Genomic DNA, 17,292 nt, shown 5'->3' on the forward strand with positions numbered 1-17,292 from the left:
GTTTATTACATATTGCATTAGAACTCATTTATCAAACCACAGAGCTTTCTAATTAGTTTGACCAAATATCAGGGCTTCTTTTGCCATTAGAGAGAATGCTAAATAGATGAAAAGGCTCAACTCATGGCCCAGTTCCCTTCTATGAGTTCCCCTCTCCAGCCTATATCTCAGCACTTTTCCAAAATAATATATCATTAAAGAACCATTTCAATTGTCAGGATGCAGTCATATTAAATGTGAATATTGTAACCTCTGCCACTGGTAAACAAGTCAAGTGTAGTTGAAACTACAAGCCGACTGCAGTAAAAACTGGCCAGAGATTTTTCAGTTTTTCTGTCCAGTATGGGATGAGGCAAGGACCATTGCAAAGAAATGAAAACATTTGAATGACATATATTTTTGCTTTTGTTTTTTACTTAGACCGCTTTGGGCTCGGCCAGGCAGGAAGAATTCCTGGTTCTGTGAATGCCATGCGGGTTCTGAGCACCAGTACAGATCTGGAAGCTGCTGTTGCTGATGCTTTGGTAAGAGGCCCAATGTGTGTGGAGTCTCTTTGAATTACTGACCTACATTTTTCTCTGTCTTCACAGGAAGTAGCCTCCAAATCAGGTCACTAAGTCTTCTTTGATACTCTTTGAGATCGTGTAAATATTGGGTAAATTTAGATTATTATTCCTTTCTTCTTAAACTTTTAACTCTGTACGTAAGTGAAAACTGGCCTTTTGAGCCACATTAACGTCAAGAGTGTCTTCTCTGCTCTTCAGTAACATGGAGGTTGGATGACATCAGGCTTCTCTGATGTCATTGGGTTTCTTTTCCTTTTTTATCCATTTTTTTTCAGCATTTCCTTTTTGCCCCTTCTTTTGCTTCTGTTGCTTTATGGGCTTTGATGGCATAGCCTAAGCACATCATTGTATAATAGTAGGTCTTTGTGGTTTGAAACTCTTGCATCTATTCCATTACCATCACTAGTTGTTCCCTATGATTTTATTCGTTTGAATGAGTCCGTAAGTCATTATTTACAGAAACTTTCCCAGATTTTAAGATGAACTCTTTGAGGATATAAAACACTAGTGGAGTATGTTTTTTCTTGCATTGTTATAATGTAATATTTTAAAAAGCAATATAAAGTGATTAGAGTTCCTTAAATTTATGCTTCTAGAAAACAGTTCCTCAGTAGAATCAGCTTGTGGTCAATTTGCCTTATAAAGATGCATTTCAGCTGGTAGTAACACAGCCTCTTGTTTCTTCTGGTTTATGTGCTCAGCATTTAAAATAGACATGCTTTAAAGAACTGTCTGATCTCTGGTCTTACTTGTACTGTTTCAAGAGAAAAGCATTATAATACCCTGCTTTCAGACCCTGAGGTTTTAAATCCAGCCCTGTTTTCATTTGATCAAAACTTTATAGTGTGTGGCTTCAGGGATCCTACCTCTCATCCCTCCTGGCCCTCCCTCGTTTATTCCTGCTCAGCCAGGTTTCTCTGACAGACATCTGTGAGCAAGCAGTCTTCCAGTCTCCTAGTGTTTTCCTGACGAGGGCTGCCCCGCCAGGTCTGTTCATCAGCCTTGGGTGTGGAAGGACTCTTTCTGACAGGTACTGGAGTTCAGGATAATTGCTTTAAGTAGGACTTCAAGAGCCCCAAGTTGGAGAGTTTATGAAGTGGTTTTCCTTCCAAGTTGAAGCATTTGGAATTTGTTTCTTACCTATTCCGGGACTTTAAGAAGTGGGAACCAGTGGGATGAGAAGTGATGGATGTGCAAAGCCCTTGGTGAGACAGCACTTTGGTTGGGGTGGGGGAAGGGGGGAGGGCCGTGTCTCCTTGTTCCTTAAAGATCTGCTCCAGGAACACTGCACAAACTGCCAGGAGGCAGAGCAGGCCTCAAGAGTCTGGGCTTTGCCTGACTTGGGCTTTTCTCTGAATTCTGGCTCTCCTTACACTCCCACTGCCCTTACGACATTTTGTCCAGACCTCTTGGTCTCTCCCCATGACCTGCTTCAGAAGACAGCACCAGGATGGTACTCAGTCCCTGCCTCGCAGAAAGGAAGTCCCGGGACAGAAGCTTTCCTAGGAGCAGACGACAAAGTTAATAGCAACATTTGGGATGTGCCTCAGTGGTGTGGGGAGAGTTTCAGCAAAGAATTATAGAGCAGATACTGGAAGGTCTCATAACAGGTGCAAGAGGGTTAGGAAATGCCATTGTGAAAGCATTCTTTGTTATTTGCTTGATATGAATTGCTTGCTAACCTGTATTTTTAGTTTGCTAATATATGTTTTGCTGTACACTTTTGTTGCAAGAACAATCCCCACATATGCTTCTGACATAATTCTCTATGCTTTTTCCCCATCCTTCAATATTTTCCTGCCTACAGCTGTTAGGAGACTCCAGGAGCAAGGTACCAGTGCTTTAACTTTTGTTTTATAACTTTTTTTTTTCTGTTGTGAGTATATTTCCTTTAGGAGATGGTAAAGCAACAAAAATGTAGCCTAGTGTAGAAGTTCTGTTCTGAACTGTGATTTTGTGGAAACTAGTGGTGCTTTTGCTAGTGATAGAACTGGTCATGTCTCACGCATGTTTGAGCATTGTTTTCCAACATCAAGTTCTGCCCATTATCCTACTAGTGTTTCATTTTACTAACCTAGGTTTTGTCTCTTACGTTGTTATTATTTCATGAGTGGATACATTCAGCATTTTTCGTATCTTAGGAATCTAGTTCATGTATAAGTGAGATGGCCATATAATTATCATCCTAACAAGGATACTTTTGAGTGTGAGGGAGGGTGCCATTAATAATTATGTGGGGACAGTAGGTGGAAGGCAGAGCTCTCCCAGGTAAGTTGTGATGTGTGTACAAGCCACATTGCTAGGAAGTTACATGGGTGCAGTTTAAGCCCATAGCTACTTGTTTTCCTCTTAGAGAAATTAAATTTTATCTGTTTTATATTGTTCTTGCTATATAATTTGGGGATTTAACTTAATAGCTTTATATTCAGGGTAAGAGACAGGAATGAAGTGGGTATTCTAGTCTAAGGAGGCCTATAAGTGCTGTAAAACTGTAAGTCATTAATAAAAATGGTACAGATCTTTTGAGAACCCTTTTATACAGGACACTACGCCACTGACATTGCAGTGTCAGATGTCCTTAAGGGAGCATGAATTTTCAAACAAATTCACTTACAGACCACGCTCAAGACAGGTTGCTTTTGGTTGGGGAAGGGTGGTGGGCTCACAGACTCAGTGTGTCAGATGCTGAGCCAGGCTGTTTAGCATATCATTCCACTTAATCCTGACAACAAGCCTGTGAGAAAGGTGATCAGTATTATCTCAGGGAAAGGTTAGGAGGCTTTCTGAAGTCACATGGCGGGTTCATGTTACTGAGAGGGCCAAACACCGCACTAAAGATCATGCTCCTTCCTCTGCTGTGGGTGCTTTGCTTACTACTCACTCTACCTACCAGAAGTCTTCTGTTCTGGTTCCATTTCCCTAATCTGTAAGCAAAGGGAAGGTGTGGGTGCGTGTGCCCATGTGTGTGTGTGTGTCTACATTTAACTCTTCGTTGTTGATTTTGTGTCGTAAGACTCATGTTGCCTTTCCATTTCTTCCCCAACCCCTCCTTGAATCTGGCAGAAGAAGCCTGTGAGGAGGAGATATGAGCCCTACGGGATGTATTCTGATGATGATGCCAACAGCGACGCCTCCAGCGTGTGCTCGGAGCGCTCGTACGGCTCCCGGAATGGGGGTATCCCCCACTACCTGCGCCAGACTGAGGATGTGGCTGAGGTGCTCAACCACTGTGCCAGCTCCAACTGGGCTGAGAGGAAGGAAGGGCTGCTGGGTCTGCAGAACCTGCTGAAGAGCCAGAGAACGCTGAGGTAGGGTGGGAGGCCAGGCTCCTTCAGATTGAGCCCCGTGTTACACGCATGGGGGCCTGACACAGATGTGTGGTCATCTATGGGGCAGGCCCAAGAGAGGCCAGGATGGCTCAGATGTGGTCTTTGCCTTCCAGAGAACTTAAATATTGGGCAGACATTCCATAGCTTATTAGGTCTAGGAAACATTTGGTTCACCATGGCTCAGATTTGTCTAGTAGGTGTTTTGAGAAGACTCAGAACAGTTTGTGGTTTAGGTAAAACATAAAAATAACTCTGAAGTTAGTACAGTTTATTTACACTTCAGAGGCAAAATGATGCCAGTCTCAGTCTAAAATGTTTTCATGTGCATGTGCATATGTATAAATAAATATGTTTTTATAAATATGCAGAGTAAAGACACTCAAATGGAGAACTCCAAAGTAGTACAGCATTATCTCTAGAATTGATTGTTTTTGCTTTTGTTTTTGTTCTTGTATTTGTATTTCATAAATTTTCCAAAATAGGCATGGATTACATATACCAAAAACACATGTTTATAACATATTTCATCAGATCTAAGGTACCACTGACACACCATTATTTTATATCTAAGAAGAAATGCTTCTTATAAAACCATGACAGTACTGATATGTTATTGATTGCAGGGTTCTGAATCTCATGGTTACAGAGATATTTGAAGTATAGTCTGTTACATTCTTTGGATAATTTTTTTAAGCAACGCTGTGAGACTGGTTACGTGTTTCTGTTCATGGATGGCTCTGCAGAACTCTGTGAGCATGGACTGACAAGTCACTGGGCTTCAAGTGTGGCCGTCTACAGTCAGTGTGACCCCTGCCATATTCCTTCCTGCCACCTAAACTCCCTGCCCCACTTTATTCATTCCATTCTGTGCATGCACATTCCTGCTGAAGTGTAGGTCACCTCTGGTGGTCTAGTGATCTGTCAGAAAACAAAAATGATGAAATGTCCTTATTCTCCAATAATCTCCTTAATTCTGGTGGCCCCAGTTTCTTGGTTCTTTGTGTTCTCCAAATATCCATTGAATAAGCGCTAGGAATCTATCGATTAACATTGGTCTGGTCTGGATTTCATTGTTAGTGATGTTAAAAGGACCACTAGGATCTGAGAGGGGATGGTATGGGGAAGAAGATAACACTTTCTGATCAAACTTTGAAGTATAGACAGGATTCAGTAGTGCAGTTCAGGGTAAGAAATGTCACAGGGGCACTGATGTGAAGTGAGTGTGTGCTTGACTCAGACGCTGTAGTAGGTAGATAGTTAGCAGCAGTTTGTTGTACTGAAATGGATATAAAGATATCACAGTACTTTGACTAAAACAGAACTGAGACCAAAATCCAGGTCTGTCTGACCCCACTGCACATGCTTTTCTGAATTGATCCGACTACCTTTCATCTGTCACGTGTGGAAATGAAGTGAGCAGGATTTGGCGTCTGGCTTTGCCATATGTGCATGTGTGTAAACTTATGTGATCACACTCTGAGATTCAGTTTCATTTTAGAACGAGACCAGAATTGGTGTGATTTCTTATTCCTGTGTAATTCTGTCAAATTAAAATTTAGATAATTCATTTGTAGAAAAAAAGGTATAACATAAAAATTATATAAAACATGTTAAATAAAAGGATTTAGAGAAGCTGTAACTACTTTCAGTGTTGACTTATTAAATTTATTTCATTTTATTTCCTAGTCGAGTAGAATTGAAAAGATTGTGTGAGATTTTCACCCGAATGTTTGCTGACCCTCACAGCAAGGTAAGGTCTGAGAACCTACCCACTTGTAACCTCTTTGCATGTCTTTCTATATAATACACTACTTCATAGTGGGAGAACAGCCCCACCATGCAGTGTAGCCCTTCCAGACTTATTTTAACAGTAGTTTATGTTATATCTTTTGAAGACAGAATTCTTAGAAACTTCTCTTGTCCATACAGTGTCATTAATAAACTGCATTTCAAGTAAGGGTTACCCTGGAGAGAATCAGATGTAGTCTTTTATTCACTCAGCGAACAGTGTTACATACTTCATGGAAGTACGTAGGCTGGATGCTAGGATGTAACAGTGTTTTATAATGCCTTTTTAGAAAGTTACAGTAGTGAAGAAAATAAGCAAGTATATATATTTTTTTTGGTACGCATGTAGAATTTGTCTGTATAGGACAAGATAGAAAAATGATAGCATTTATAGAATGGATTTACTGAAAAGCCACATCAAATATATCTCCAAATAGATTGCCACTTCTAAGAATTTGCTAGATGGTGGCCACCCAGCTGATGCCCATGCCTCGAGGGGGGCTAAGGGCCGCCTTTTGACAAGGGCTCCCTGCTGAGTACCCCAGAGTGAGAGACAAGCCCTTTCTAGGAGTGGAGCTGAGAGCAAGACCCTTGACAAAAGTTTACTCGGAGTCTAGATTTTAAATAAAAACCAGAGTTTGGGAGGAAGCCTTTAAAGGTGTTAGATGGTTTTAGAGAAAGAAAACAAGAGGAGTGAAGATACCAGGAAAGTTAAAGGGTGGATAAAGGACCAAAACACCCATCAGTTCTATTCAGTCGCTCAGTCATATCCAACTCTTTGCGACCCCTTATACCACAGCATGCCAGGCCTCCCTGTCCATCACCAACTCCCAGAGTTTACCCAAACTCATGTCCATTGAGTCAGTGATGCCATCCAACCATCTCATCCTCTGTCGTCCCCTTCTCCTCCTGCCCCCAATCTTTCCCAGCATCAGAGTCTTTTCAAATGAGTCAGCTCTTGGCATCAGGTGGCCAAAGTATTAGAGTTTCAGCTTCAACATCAGTCCTTCCAATGAACACTCAGGACTGATCTCCTTTAGGATTGACTGATTGGACCTCCTTGCAGTCCAAGGGACTCTCAAGAGTCTTCTCTAACACCACAGTTCAAAAGCATCAATTCTTCAGTGCTTGGCTTTCTTTATAGTCCAACTTTCACATCCATACATGACTACTGGAAAAACCATACCCTTAACTAGACGGACCCTTGTTGGCAAAGTAATATCTCTCCTCTTTAAAATGGTGTCTAGGTTGGCCATAACTTTCCTTCTGAGGAGTATGCATCTTTTAATTTCATGGCTGCAGTCACCATCTGCACTGATTTTAGAGCCCAAAAAAATAAAGTCTGCCACTGTTTCCACTGTGTCCCCATCTAATTGCCATGAAGTGATGGGACTAGATGCCATGATCTTAGTTTTCTGAATGTTGAGCTTTAAGCCAACTTTTTCACTCTCCTCTTTCACTTTCATCAAGAGGCTTTTTAGTTCTTCTTCGCTTTCTGCCATAAGAGTGGTGTCATCTGCATATCTGAGGTTATGGATATTTCTCCTGGCAATTTTGATTCCAGCTTGTGCTTCATCCAGCCCAGCGTTTCTCATGATGTAGTCGGCATATAATAAGTTAAATAAGCAGGGTGATAATATACAGCCTTGATGTACTCCTTTCCCGATTTGGAACCAGTGTGTTGTTCCATGTCCATTTCTAACTGTTGCTTCCTGACCTGCATACAGGTTTCTCAAGAGGCAGGTCAGGTGGTCTGGTATTCCCATCTCTTTCAGAATTCTCCACAGTTTATTGTGATCCACACAGTCAGAGGCTTTGGCATAGTCAGTAAAGCAGAAATAGATGTTTTTCTGGAACTCTCTTGCTTTTTCCATGATCCAGCGGATGTTGGCAATTTGATCTCTGGTTTCTCTGCCTTTTCTAAACCAGCTTGAACATCAGGGAGTTCACAGTTCATGTACTCCTGAAGCCTGGCTTGGAGAATTTTGAGCATCACTTTATTAGCATGTGAGATGAGTGCAATTGTGCAGTAGTTTGAGCCTTCTTTGGCATTGCCTTTCTTTGGGATTAGAATGGAAACTGACCTTTTCCAGTCCTGTGGCCACTGCTGAGTTTTCCAGATTTGCTGGCATCATATTGAGTGCAGCACTTTCACAGCATCATCTTTTAGGATTTGAAATAGCTGAACTGGAATTCCATCACCTCCACTAGCTTTGTTTGTAGGGATGCTTTCTAAGGCCCACTTGACTTAACATTCCAGGATGTCTGGTTCTAGGTGAGTGATCACACCATCGTGATTTTCTGGGTCATGATGATCTTTTTTGTACAGTTCTGTGTATTCTTGCCCCGTCTTGTTAATATCTTCAGCTTCTGTTAGGTCCATACCGTTTCTGTCCTTATTGAGCCCATCTTTGCATGAAATGTTCCCTTGGTATCTCTAGTTATCTTGAAGAGATCTCTAGTCTTTCCCATTCTATTATTTTCCTCTATTTCTTTGCACTGATCACTGAAGAAGGCTTTCTTATCTCTCCTTGCTATTCTTTGGAACTCTGCATTCAAATGCGTATATCTTTCCTTCTCTCCTTTGCTTTTTGCTTCTCTTCTTTTCACAGCTATTTGTAAGACCTCCCCAGACAGCCATTTTGCTTTTTTGTGTTTCTTTTTCTTGGGGATGGTCTTGATCCCTGTCTTCTGTACAATATCACGAACCTCTGTCCATCGTTCATCAGGCACTCTGTATCAGATCTAGTCCCTTAAATCTGTCACTTCCACTGTATAATCATAAGGGATTTGATTTAGGTCATACCTGAATGGTCTAGTGGTTTTCCCCACTTTCTTCAATTTAAGTCTGAATTTGGCAATGAGGAGTTCATGATCTGAGCCACAGTCCACTCCCAGTCTTGTTTTTGCTGACTGTATAGAGATTCTCCATCTTTGGCTGCAAAGAATATAATCAATCTGATTTCGGCATTGGGCATCTGGTGATGTCCATGTGTAGTCTTCTCTTGTGTTGTTGGAAGAGGCTGTTTGCTATGACCAAGTGCATTCTCTTGGCAAAACTCTATTAGCCTTTGCCCTGCTTCATTCTATACTCCAAGGCCAAATTTGCGTGTTGCTCCAAGTGTGTCTTGACTTCCTACTTTTGCATTCCAGTCCCCTATAATGAAAAGGACATCTTTTGGGGGTGTTAGTTCTAAAAGGTCTTGTAGGTCTTCATAGAACCGTTCAACTTCCATAGAAATTGAGAAACCCTAAAATCAACACAAGCAAATCTTAAAGTACTTGATGCGCAAGCTTTAACTATCTTATACTATTGTTTTCCTAGTAAAAATGGTCTCTTCTAAGTCCTACCAGGGGAAGGAAACCTGTCATGATCAGAAGCCTAGCCAGTTATCATCTCCCTTCTTTTCCTGGCCTTTCCTCCATGTAGAAATTGTCCGTGAAATGTCAGTCATCCACCTGCCTGTGCTCTCATTCAGCACTTGCTGAGCACCTGCTCTGGACTAGGGGTACAGAAAACATTGCACCCCTCCCTTGCTTCTGAGATGCTCACAGGAGCAAGGAAGAGTGAACGCAGGGATTCTTTTTCTTGCTGGGGGGCAACAATTCTCCTCAGTATTGGTCTTGAAACATGTCTTAAAATTCCTGTTTTGACCCTCACAACAAGGTTAACATTCACAATAGTAATAAAATCCAAGAAGCATTGATTTTAAAAGCATCATAGATGTTCAGAGATAAAATAATCAAGATTTTCTGTGAGATAATATTAAGAGCAGTAAGATTTAAAGCATAAGACTCATAAGATATATAGCATAAGGGATATTAGGTGGATTTGGACATTGATGAAATTTCTATTACCTGTCACCTCTAGATTGCTGATTCAGAACATGAGGATAAAGAATGTGAGGATAAAGAAGGAAATTTGTTTCCATCAGAAGGCTCTTGTACAGTGAGTTTGGAGGTCTCAGTTTAGTCAATATTTGCTAGCTGCCTTAGTGCTAAGCCAGGAGTCCCGCAGCTGGGACTCATTGACTTCTCTCTGAGCTGTCTCCTGAGAGACCCCTGGTGGTTAATAGTTCCTGTGCTATAATTGAGTAAGTCTATGATAGCTGGTTTGTGCCAGCAGAACACAACTTATTAACCAAATAGGTACACAGTGCTACCATTTACCTCTCTGAAATTGGTTCAGGGATAAGCCACTGTGAACTTTGTCTCACAGGAGGTAGCAGTGATGATTGCACCATGGTGTGAGAATTATGTCAGCCGTCAGTGTGTTTTATTCTAAGCTGTACTCTTATAAATGTTAGTATAGTTTTTATAATATCTTTTTATAGAGATAGCACTTTGTAATATCTGAATTGGCATACATCAAAATAGATGATGGAAATGAAAACCAGTAGGTATGCAAGTTTTTTTTTTTTCCTTATCCTACAGTAATAGTTGTTGAATGCTAGATAATGAAATAAATATAGAGAGAAGAAAGGAAGGAAGGCTGGCCTCCAGGATTAGACTCATAGTTTTCAACAAAGTTAATTTCTCTCTGTACTGGATTGTAAAGGCATGTAGAGGGAGGGGAGAGGATTTTGTCAGTTCATAGCCTTTTCAGGCCTTTTAGAAAACTGCATGAAAATGGTATGACTTCACTGTGGACTAACATGGAATCTGTTTCGTTGCATGGCCTGGTTTGCGGTGGAATTCACAACAGAGAGTAAGTTCCAACCCCTTTTCCTTTATCTCTTTTCTGTACTATATTTGCCTTTTATACCGTGTCCAGTTATTAACATTGTCACCCAAGTTATGAGTCTGGGCAAAGGCCAATTGGGCATTTTCACGTTTTGAAGACTTGGGAGGAAATTATGAATTAAACATGTGAAATACTTGGTTTCCCTTTGTGTCTAGGTTTTCAGTATGTTTTTGGAGACCCTTGTGGATTTTATAATAATTCATAAGGATGACTTGCAAGACTGGCTTTTTGTTCTTCTCACACAATTACTGAAGAAAATGGGAGCGGATTTACTTGGATCTGTGCAAGCAAAAGTTCAGAAGGCTCTTGATGTCACAAGGCAAGTGTTTGGGACAAAATTGTGTTCTCCCAGCTTTTGATATATAATTGACATACAGCATTGTGTAAATTTTAAGTGTACAGCATGAGGATTTGATACATGTGTATATTGCTAAATGATTAGTACAGTGTTAATATTTATATCCTTCACCTCACTTAATTACTATTTTTTGTTGCGTATGTGGTAAAAACATTTAAGACACATTCTCTTAACAACTGTAGGATATAATATCATTAACTATGATCAACATGCTATACGTTTGACCCTCAGAACTTATTCATGTCATAGCTGTAACTGGAAGTTTGTGCCCTTTGACCAGTATCTCCCCATCTCCTCCACCCCTAGGCTCTGGCAACCACCATTCTACTCTCTGTTTCTATGGGTTTGACTTTTTTTTTTTTTAATTTTGTAGATAAGTGATATCATACAGTATTTGTCTTTCTCTAACTTATTTCACATAGCATAATGCCCTCAAGTTTCACCCATGTTGTCACAAATGGCATAATTTCCTTCTTTTTTATGACAAAATAATATTCTGTTTATATACACAGCACATTTTCTTTATCCATTCATCCATCAACACACTGAGGTTGTTTTCGTGTCTCGGTGATTGTGAATGGTGCTGCAGGGAACAGAGGTCAGATGGCTCTCTCTCCTTTTTTTGTTTTTTGGCCACGCACTGTGGCTTGTGGGATCTGTTTCCTGATCGGAAATTGAACATGGATCAGAGCAGTGAAAGCCCAGAATCCTCACAATTAGGCTACCAGGGAACTCCCTAGTTTGTTTTTTTGAGAAACATCCATACTGTTTTCCATAGTGGCTGCACCAGTTTACATTTCCACGAGCATTTATTATTTCCTGTCTTTTTGATAATAGCCATTCTAACAAGCGTGAGACAATATCTCACTGTAGTTTTTATTTGCATTTTTCTAATAATTAGTGATGTTGAGCACTTTTTTGTGTACTTGTTGGCCGTTTGTATATCATCTTTGGAAAAATGTCTATTTGGTTGGGCAGGAGGGAACTCTAGACCATTTTGATATTAGGAGACTCTTTGTAGATGGTTTTTGTCACTCTGTTACCTGTAGTTTTTGTCTCCCGCTTAAATATCTTCTTTCGTACTTAATACCCACATTCTCTTGTTAGCACTGAAATATCCCAACAATCCATGAGATGAAATACCTACATCTTCTTTGAGTTGGCATTATTTTGGTGAATGCCTAAGACATCCACCCTCTGTTTGCTGTGGGAAAAGGGGGGGGTGTTCTATGTGTTATTTCTTTGATGTGTAGCCAGTGTGAGTCACTTAAATTGTGTATGCTAAGTATGCTTTGCCTGCAGAAGTGGTCCTCAGAGCCTCCTGGATACAGGTAGTTGTGGGAGAAAAGGATGTGCTGTTGGATTGTTTACTTTTTATTAATCAGTATAATGATGGTGCTACTAAGACCTAGTGTGTACCATACACTTTGTATTTTTCTTGTATTATTTTATTTAAATTTCAGATCAGTCCTGTGATTTTATAGATGTGACCCTACATACCTCCCTTTTATTTTCACTATACTTTTGTACACTGAGAAAAGTCTCTTAAAGGGAGCCTAAAGAGAGCAATACAGACACTCAGCCTCAATATAATATGTGTTTCTATTGCATTATCTTTCCTATCACCATGGAAGGCCTGTCTGCATCAGGAACAAGGGATCCTTTGGGCAGTTTTAAAATCATATGGGTAATTTTTAAGGAAGGGAGTGCTGACTTTCATTCTCCAAGAGCCCTCAGGGCTACTCGGTTGGATCACAAATACGAGATGATGACAAGACACAGAATCAGTCCCAAGTGAGAAGTGGCGCTCGAGTGGAACTCTTAGGGCCACAGGCTGCTGTGTATGTCTGTAGCTGGCGAGGGTGTGTCTGGTGAGTGTCCCCAGGTGCTTGTCTATGCTGACGCACACAGTTGGCTCACAGGCTATTACCCAGCAAAGGCTTCAGGGGATAGACAGTGCAGGCAGCATCGTCAGGGTATAAAAGGTAGGCTTGGGCATTGGAGCTCTTTCTTATGTGAGCAGTTTTCCAGAAGGAACCTGGAGAAGAAGGTAAACAAATCCCGAGAAGGCAAGTAACGCATTTCTTCCTCAGTTCATTGCTTAGTTTACGTGTTTGGGGACTTCTAAGAAGATTTCTCTTTTTCTAACTTTTCTGTGTTATGTGTATTATTTTAGTATTTATTATGTAAAATGAAAAGTAATGTTTAAAAAAAGGTAAACAGGCTTGCTTTTTACATGTGTTAATCTGTTTTTTGTTTCTTATATGATTTTACGTTACTTTTTGTAAGAAATCTTTCTTTTAAAATACTTTCTTTTTATAAACCTAGGGACTCCTTTCCATTTGATCAACAGTTTAACATTTTGATGCGATTTATTGTGGATCAGACTCAAACTCCTAACCTCAAGGTCAGTAACTTATAGTTCAACCTCTAGAAGTCAAATTTGCTTAAACTATACTTTTACAGACATGACTCATATTTGGCTGCTATTGATAGATCTGCTATGAGCACCGTGTGCCCATTTCTCTTGGTTCAGTGTGCCTAGTGCTGATTTACTCGGTAAGGACGTGCTTCACTTTATTTCAACTGCTGAGATGGTTGTACCATATTATATTCCAGCCAGCAGTGTCTGAGAACTCCCAATTATTTCACGTCCTCACCAACATTTGTGTGTTATTACTGTTTCACAGTTTAAAAATTTTTGATGTATTGAAATAGCTATCTTATTAGAACGTTTTTAATATTAACATTATAACACATGTAAATTAGCTGTTAGATGTTTTGTAATGTAAAAAATGTAAGAACAAGACTGATAGTATTTGAAGGAGGATGTATTCCTTTGAATCAGATCGGGTACACTGTCCGTTCTTTGATTACCAGCTTCTGTCAAGGTTTTGCTGCTGCTGCTGCTGCTAAGTCGCTTTAGTCGTGTCCAACTCTATGCGCCCCCGTAGACGGCAGCCCACCAGGCTCCTCTGTCCCTGGGATTCTCCAGGCAAGAATACTGGAGTGGGTTGCCATTTCCTTCTCCAATGCATGCATGCCTGCTAAGTTGCTTCAGTCGTGTCCAATTCTGTGCAACCCTATGGACAGCAGCCCTCCCGGCTCCTCTGTCCACAGGATTCTCCAAGCAAGAATACTGGAGCGGGTTGCCATTTCCTTCTCCCATCAGGGTTTTAGGAGAGGCCTACTTCCCTGGTGGCTCAGACGGTCAAGCGTCTCCCTACAATGCTGGAGACCTGGGTTCAGTCCCTGGGTCGGGAAGATCTCCTGGAGAAGGAAATGGCAATCCACGCCAGTATTCTTGCCTGGAAAAATCCCATAGACAGAGGAGCCTGGTAGACTACAGTCCATGGGGTCGCAAAGAGCTGAACACAACTGAGTGACTTCAACTTCACCTTCAATAAATAATAGCCTATTTCTCCTCAGGTCAAAGCCAAGTGAGATATCAGTGGAGAAGTTAGGGCCGAACATCATCCTGATTGCCTTCAGTGCTGCCTTGCAAGACCTGGCCTAGAGTGGCTAAAAATCAAAACGCAGAGTTGTTCGTGCCCACTCTGTCAGTGGCAGAACTTGGGGTCCCTCGGCCCCCCCGAGTGGGCTCTTACTCAGGAAGTGTCCTGGGGTGTCAGAGGATCAGGGCCTGCTTCTCTGCAGGGCCCCCTTCCTGTCCCAGACTTCAGGGTCAGTCATCCATGCTTTTCCCTGCTGCAGGCTCCCTGTGTAGGAACATAAGTCCAGGTCGTATGTACTTTTCTCTGAGCACCAATAAGAGTTCTGTTCAAAAATGTGTAAAGTGAACTTACTGTTTGTAATTACTGGCTCTTTCAGGTCAAAGTTGCAATCCTGAAGTACATTGAGTCTCTCGCCAGGCAGATGGACCCAACAGATTTCGTAAACTCTAGTGAGACAAGGCTTGCTGTTTCTAGAATCATTACCTGGACAACAGAACCAAAGAGTTCAGACGTGAGAAAGGTATGTCCCAAAGTGCCAGGCACAGCTTTAATCACAGCCTGTTCTTAGGTGTGAATTAGGGAGAGGAATTTATGGAAATGTTCAAACCACCTCCATACCTACATGCAAACCTCTCTCTTTCCTTTTCTACAAAACCAAGATTTTGCTCCTACCCCTATTTTCTCTGTCCAGTACCACCTCATTCCAGTCTTTGCATATCAAAATGAGAATCTGAAATCTTGTGTCATGGAGACACCCTGATACCAAAATGTTGTATTGTTGCTCTTTTTTTAATCAGCTAAAGATAGATACTTGCTCGTTTCTTCTGAAATGGCACCTTGAGAGGCATGTAACACAGGTAAAGGGAGCACAGGATGTTAGCACTTGTGTCCCTAGGGAGTATTCTGCCTCAGGACTACTATGAAGATGAATCCATACATGTTGAAAGCGTGGTCAGTTCCTGACATGTGCCACGCACACAGGAAGTGTGAGTTGTCACTGATTATTGTTTCTATTCCCGTCCTGTCAGTGTCCTGTTCTTCTGTGTTTGAGTTTCACACATGGCCATTATTCTTTTACTTTTCATGTAAACTAACTGGCCCAACTGGCCTTTAAAAATTACTTTTAAGTCAGATTTCTCAGTTCTACTTTTAGACTAAAAATGTTTGATTTTGATTATTTGTGTATAATCATGAACCTTGCATTTTACCCCCCATGGTATACTTCCTTCATAGCCAACTCCATAGCCAAAATAGTCCTTTGGCCTTGGGATAGAATTAATAATGTGGACCACTTAGGTCAAGGCAGGGTTAAAGATGATTCTAAGCAGTGTTAGCAAGATTGCTTTGCACCTGAACACCTACCTGCTTAGTGCCTGCCTCCTGGAGTCCAAGGAGGAGAATCAAAGAATCACCCATAATGTTTCTTTGGGAGAATTACAGCCCATATAATTCTCCAGCCATTATATAGTATTAATAATAAATGAAGTTCTCCAAGGTTAAAGAAACAAGGATGAATTTTATTAATGCACTCATTCAAAATTATTGTTTTGATATTAAATAATATTTTAAATATATGATCTTTTGATAAAATTTTTCAGTATTTATCAAAAGAACATTTCACTGGCAACCTTTAACTATTAAGCCTCTTTGGGATTAGAGGGGTACAGTGGGAGGTGGTGAAATGATTTGGTTGATTGGAAAGTCAAAGTATTTCTGTCATGGTTTTCAAAATCACAGATCAACTAATATATACAAAAGCCTTCCTGTATTTAGTCATAGCAAGTACATATGTGTGTGTCTGTGTGAGTTTGTGTTTCATAATTGAGTGTTACTCAAGTATTCCCTCCTATGGGGCTGAAGGATATTTAATACTTGCATGTTACCATGATTAGGGCCTGTATGGGAACAGCTGACTGTGGTCATGATGTCTACTTTCTCTGGACATGCACATTAAAAATTTGAACTAGGATTTATTGTCCTAACTTCTGTAATCAGGACACTAGAGAAATGTTTCAAAGTTATCCAGCCTGGGACATCAAAACACTCAAGTTACTTTAATACTATGCTTGTTCGCTTCAGCTGTGTCCAGCTCTTTGCAACCATATGAACTTTAGCACATCTTGCTCCTCTGTCCATGAGATTCTCCAGGCAAGAATATTGGAGTGGGTTGCCATGCCCTCCTCCAGGGGATCTTCCCAACCCAGGGATTGAACCCACATCTCTTTCAGTCTCCTGCATTGGCAGGCGTGTTCTTTACCACTAGTGCCACCTGGGAAGCCCACTTTAAAATACTAGCTTAAGTCAATTATGGTAGGATGTTTAAGGCTGAGATCACATAACTTATTTACTGTTTGATCTTAGTTTCAGTTATTTTGGATCATACTGTGCTACTGTGCAAACCCTGTTCTGCACTGGCACTCCGCCTCCATGTCTGCCCTTCCATCTTCCCCTCCCCCGTTGTGAGGACTGCTAAAACACCTCATCTTCAGGCTGAGCTCAAACCTGGGCTCCGGGACAGTAATCCAGGGCTTCAGAGGAAGTTGAAAAGCTTTTTTTTTTTTTTTTCCGTCAGTAGTCCTCAGCCCTGGCTGCAATAAAAACCAGTCTCAATTCCTGTGCTCTACCCAAAGTCACTTGACTTAATTGGTACAAAGTGGAGTATGGATATTGTTTTGTGTCTGATTGGAGTTCCTTCCATGCATGGCTGATTTTTAATGCACAGTGTTAATAAGAATTAACACTTACTTAATAAGTGTAACACTTTAATAAGCAGCCTCTTATTTTAGACCACTTCCCTTAAGATTGACCCTCAGACCTATAGACTGCTGGTGTGGTCTTGACCTGTTGCTGCTAGCTTTCACAGGACTCCAGCTAGATCCTCATCATCTTTAGGACCAGGCCTGGTCTTGCTGTTCCCTGCCCCTCCCCCACCTCCTTACTTATGCCAAACACCTAGAATGATACCTATAGGAAAAAAGTAAGCATTTTAAGAAGTATTTTAAATGAATTAATGAATAAGTACCCAAAGAGAAATGATCTAATTTCAAATAAC

The 17,292-nt window shown here is 40.9% G+C and overlaps 1 protein-coding gene across 9 annotated transcripts in view; it reads left to right on the forward strand.

The window, feature by feature from the left end:
* The window catches only part of CLASP1 (cytoplasmic linker associated protein 1), a 275,488-nt gene that overhangs the window by 206,574 nt on the left and 51,622 nt on the right, over positions 1-17,292 (forward strand). For 6 of the 9 annotated variants that reach the window (XM_040228931.1, XM_040228932.1, XM_040228935.1 and 3 more), the window contains 8 exons: positions 421-524; positions 2,374-2,397; positions 3,630-3,874; positions 5,582-5,645; positions 10,389-10,391; positions 10,583-10,746; positions 13,114-13,192; positions 14,617-14,760. In XM_040228931.1, the coding sequence (XP_040084865.1) occupies positions 421-524; positions 2,374-2,397; positions 3,630-3,874; positions 5,582-5,645; positions 10,389-10,391; positions 10,583-10,746; positions 13,114-13,192; positions 14,617-14,760 (827 nt within the window). The remainder of the gene's footprint in view (positions 1-420; positions 525-2,373; positions 2,398-3,629; positions 3,875-5,581; positions 5,646-10,388; positions 10,392-10,582; positions 10,747-13,113; positions 13,193-14,616; positions 14,761-17,292) is intronic. The other 3 variants (XM_040228934.1, XM_040228939.1, XM_040228936.1) reach the window with 2 other exon arrangements.

This window comes from Oryx dammah, unplaced genomic scaffold, assembly GCF_014754425.2.
Source record: "Oryx dammah isolate SB20612 unplaced genomic scaffold, SCBI_Odam_1.1 HiC_scaffold_27, whole genome shotgun sequence".
NCBI classification, from domain to species: Eukaryota; Metazoa; Chordata; class Mammalia; order Artiodactyla; family Bovidae; genus Oryx; species Oryx dammah.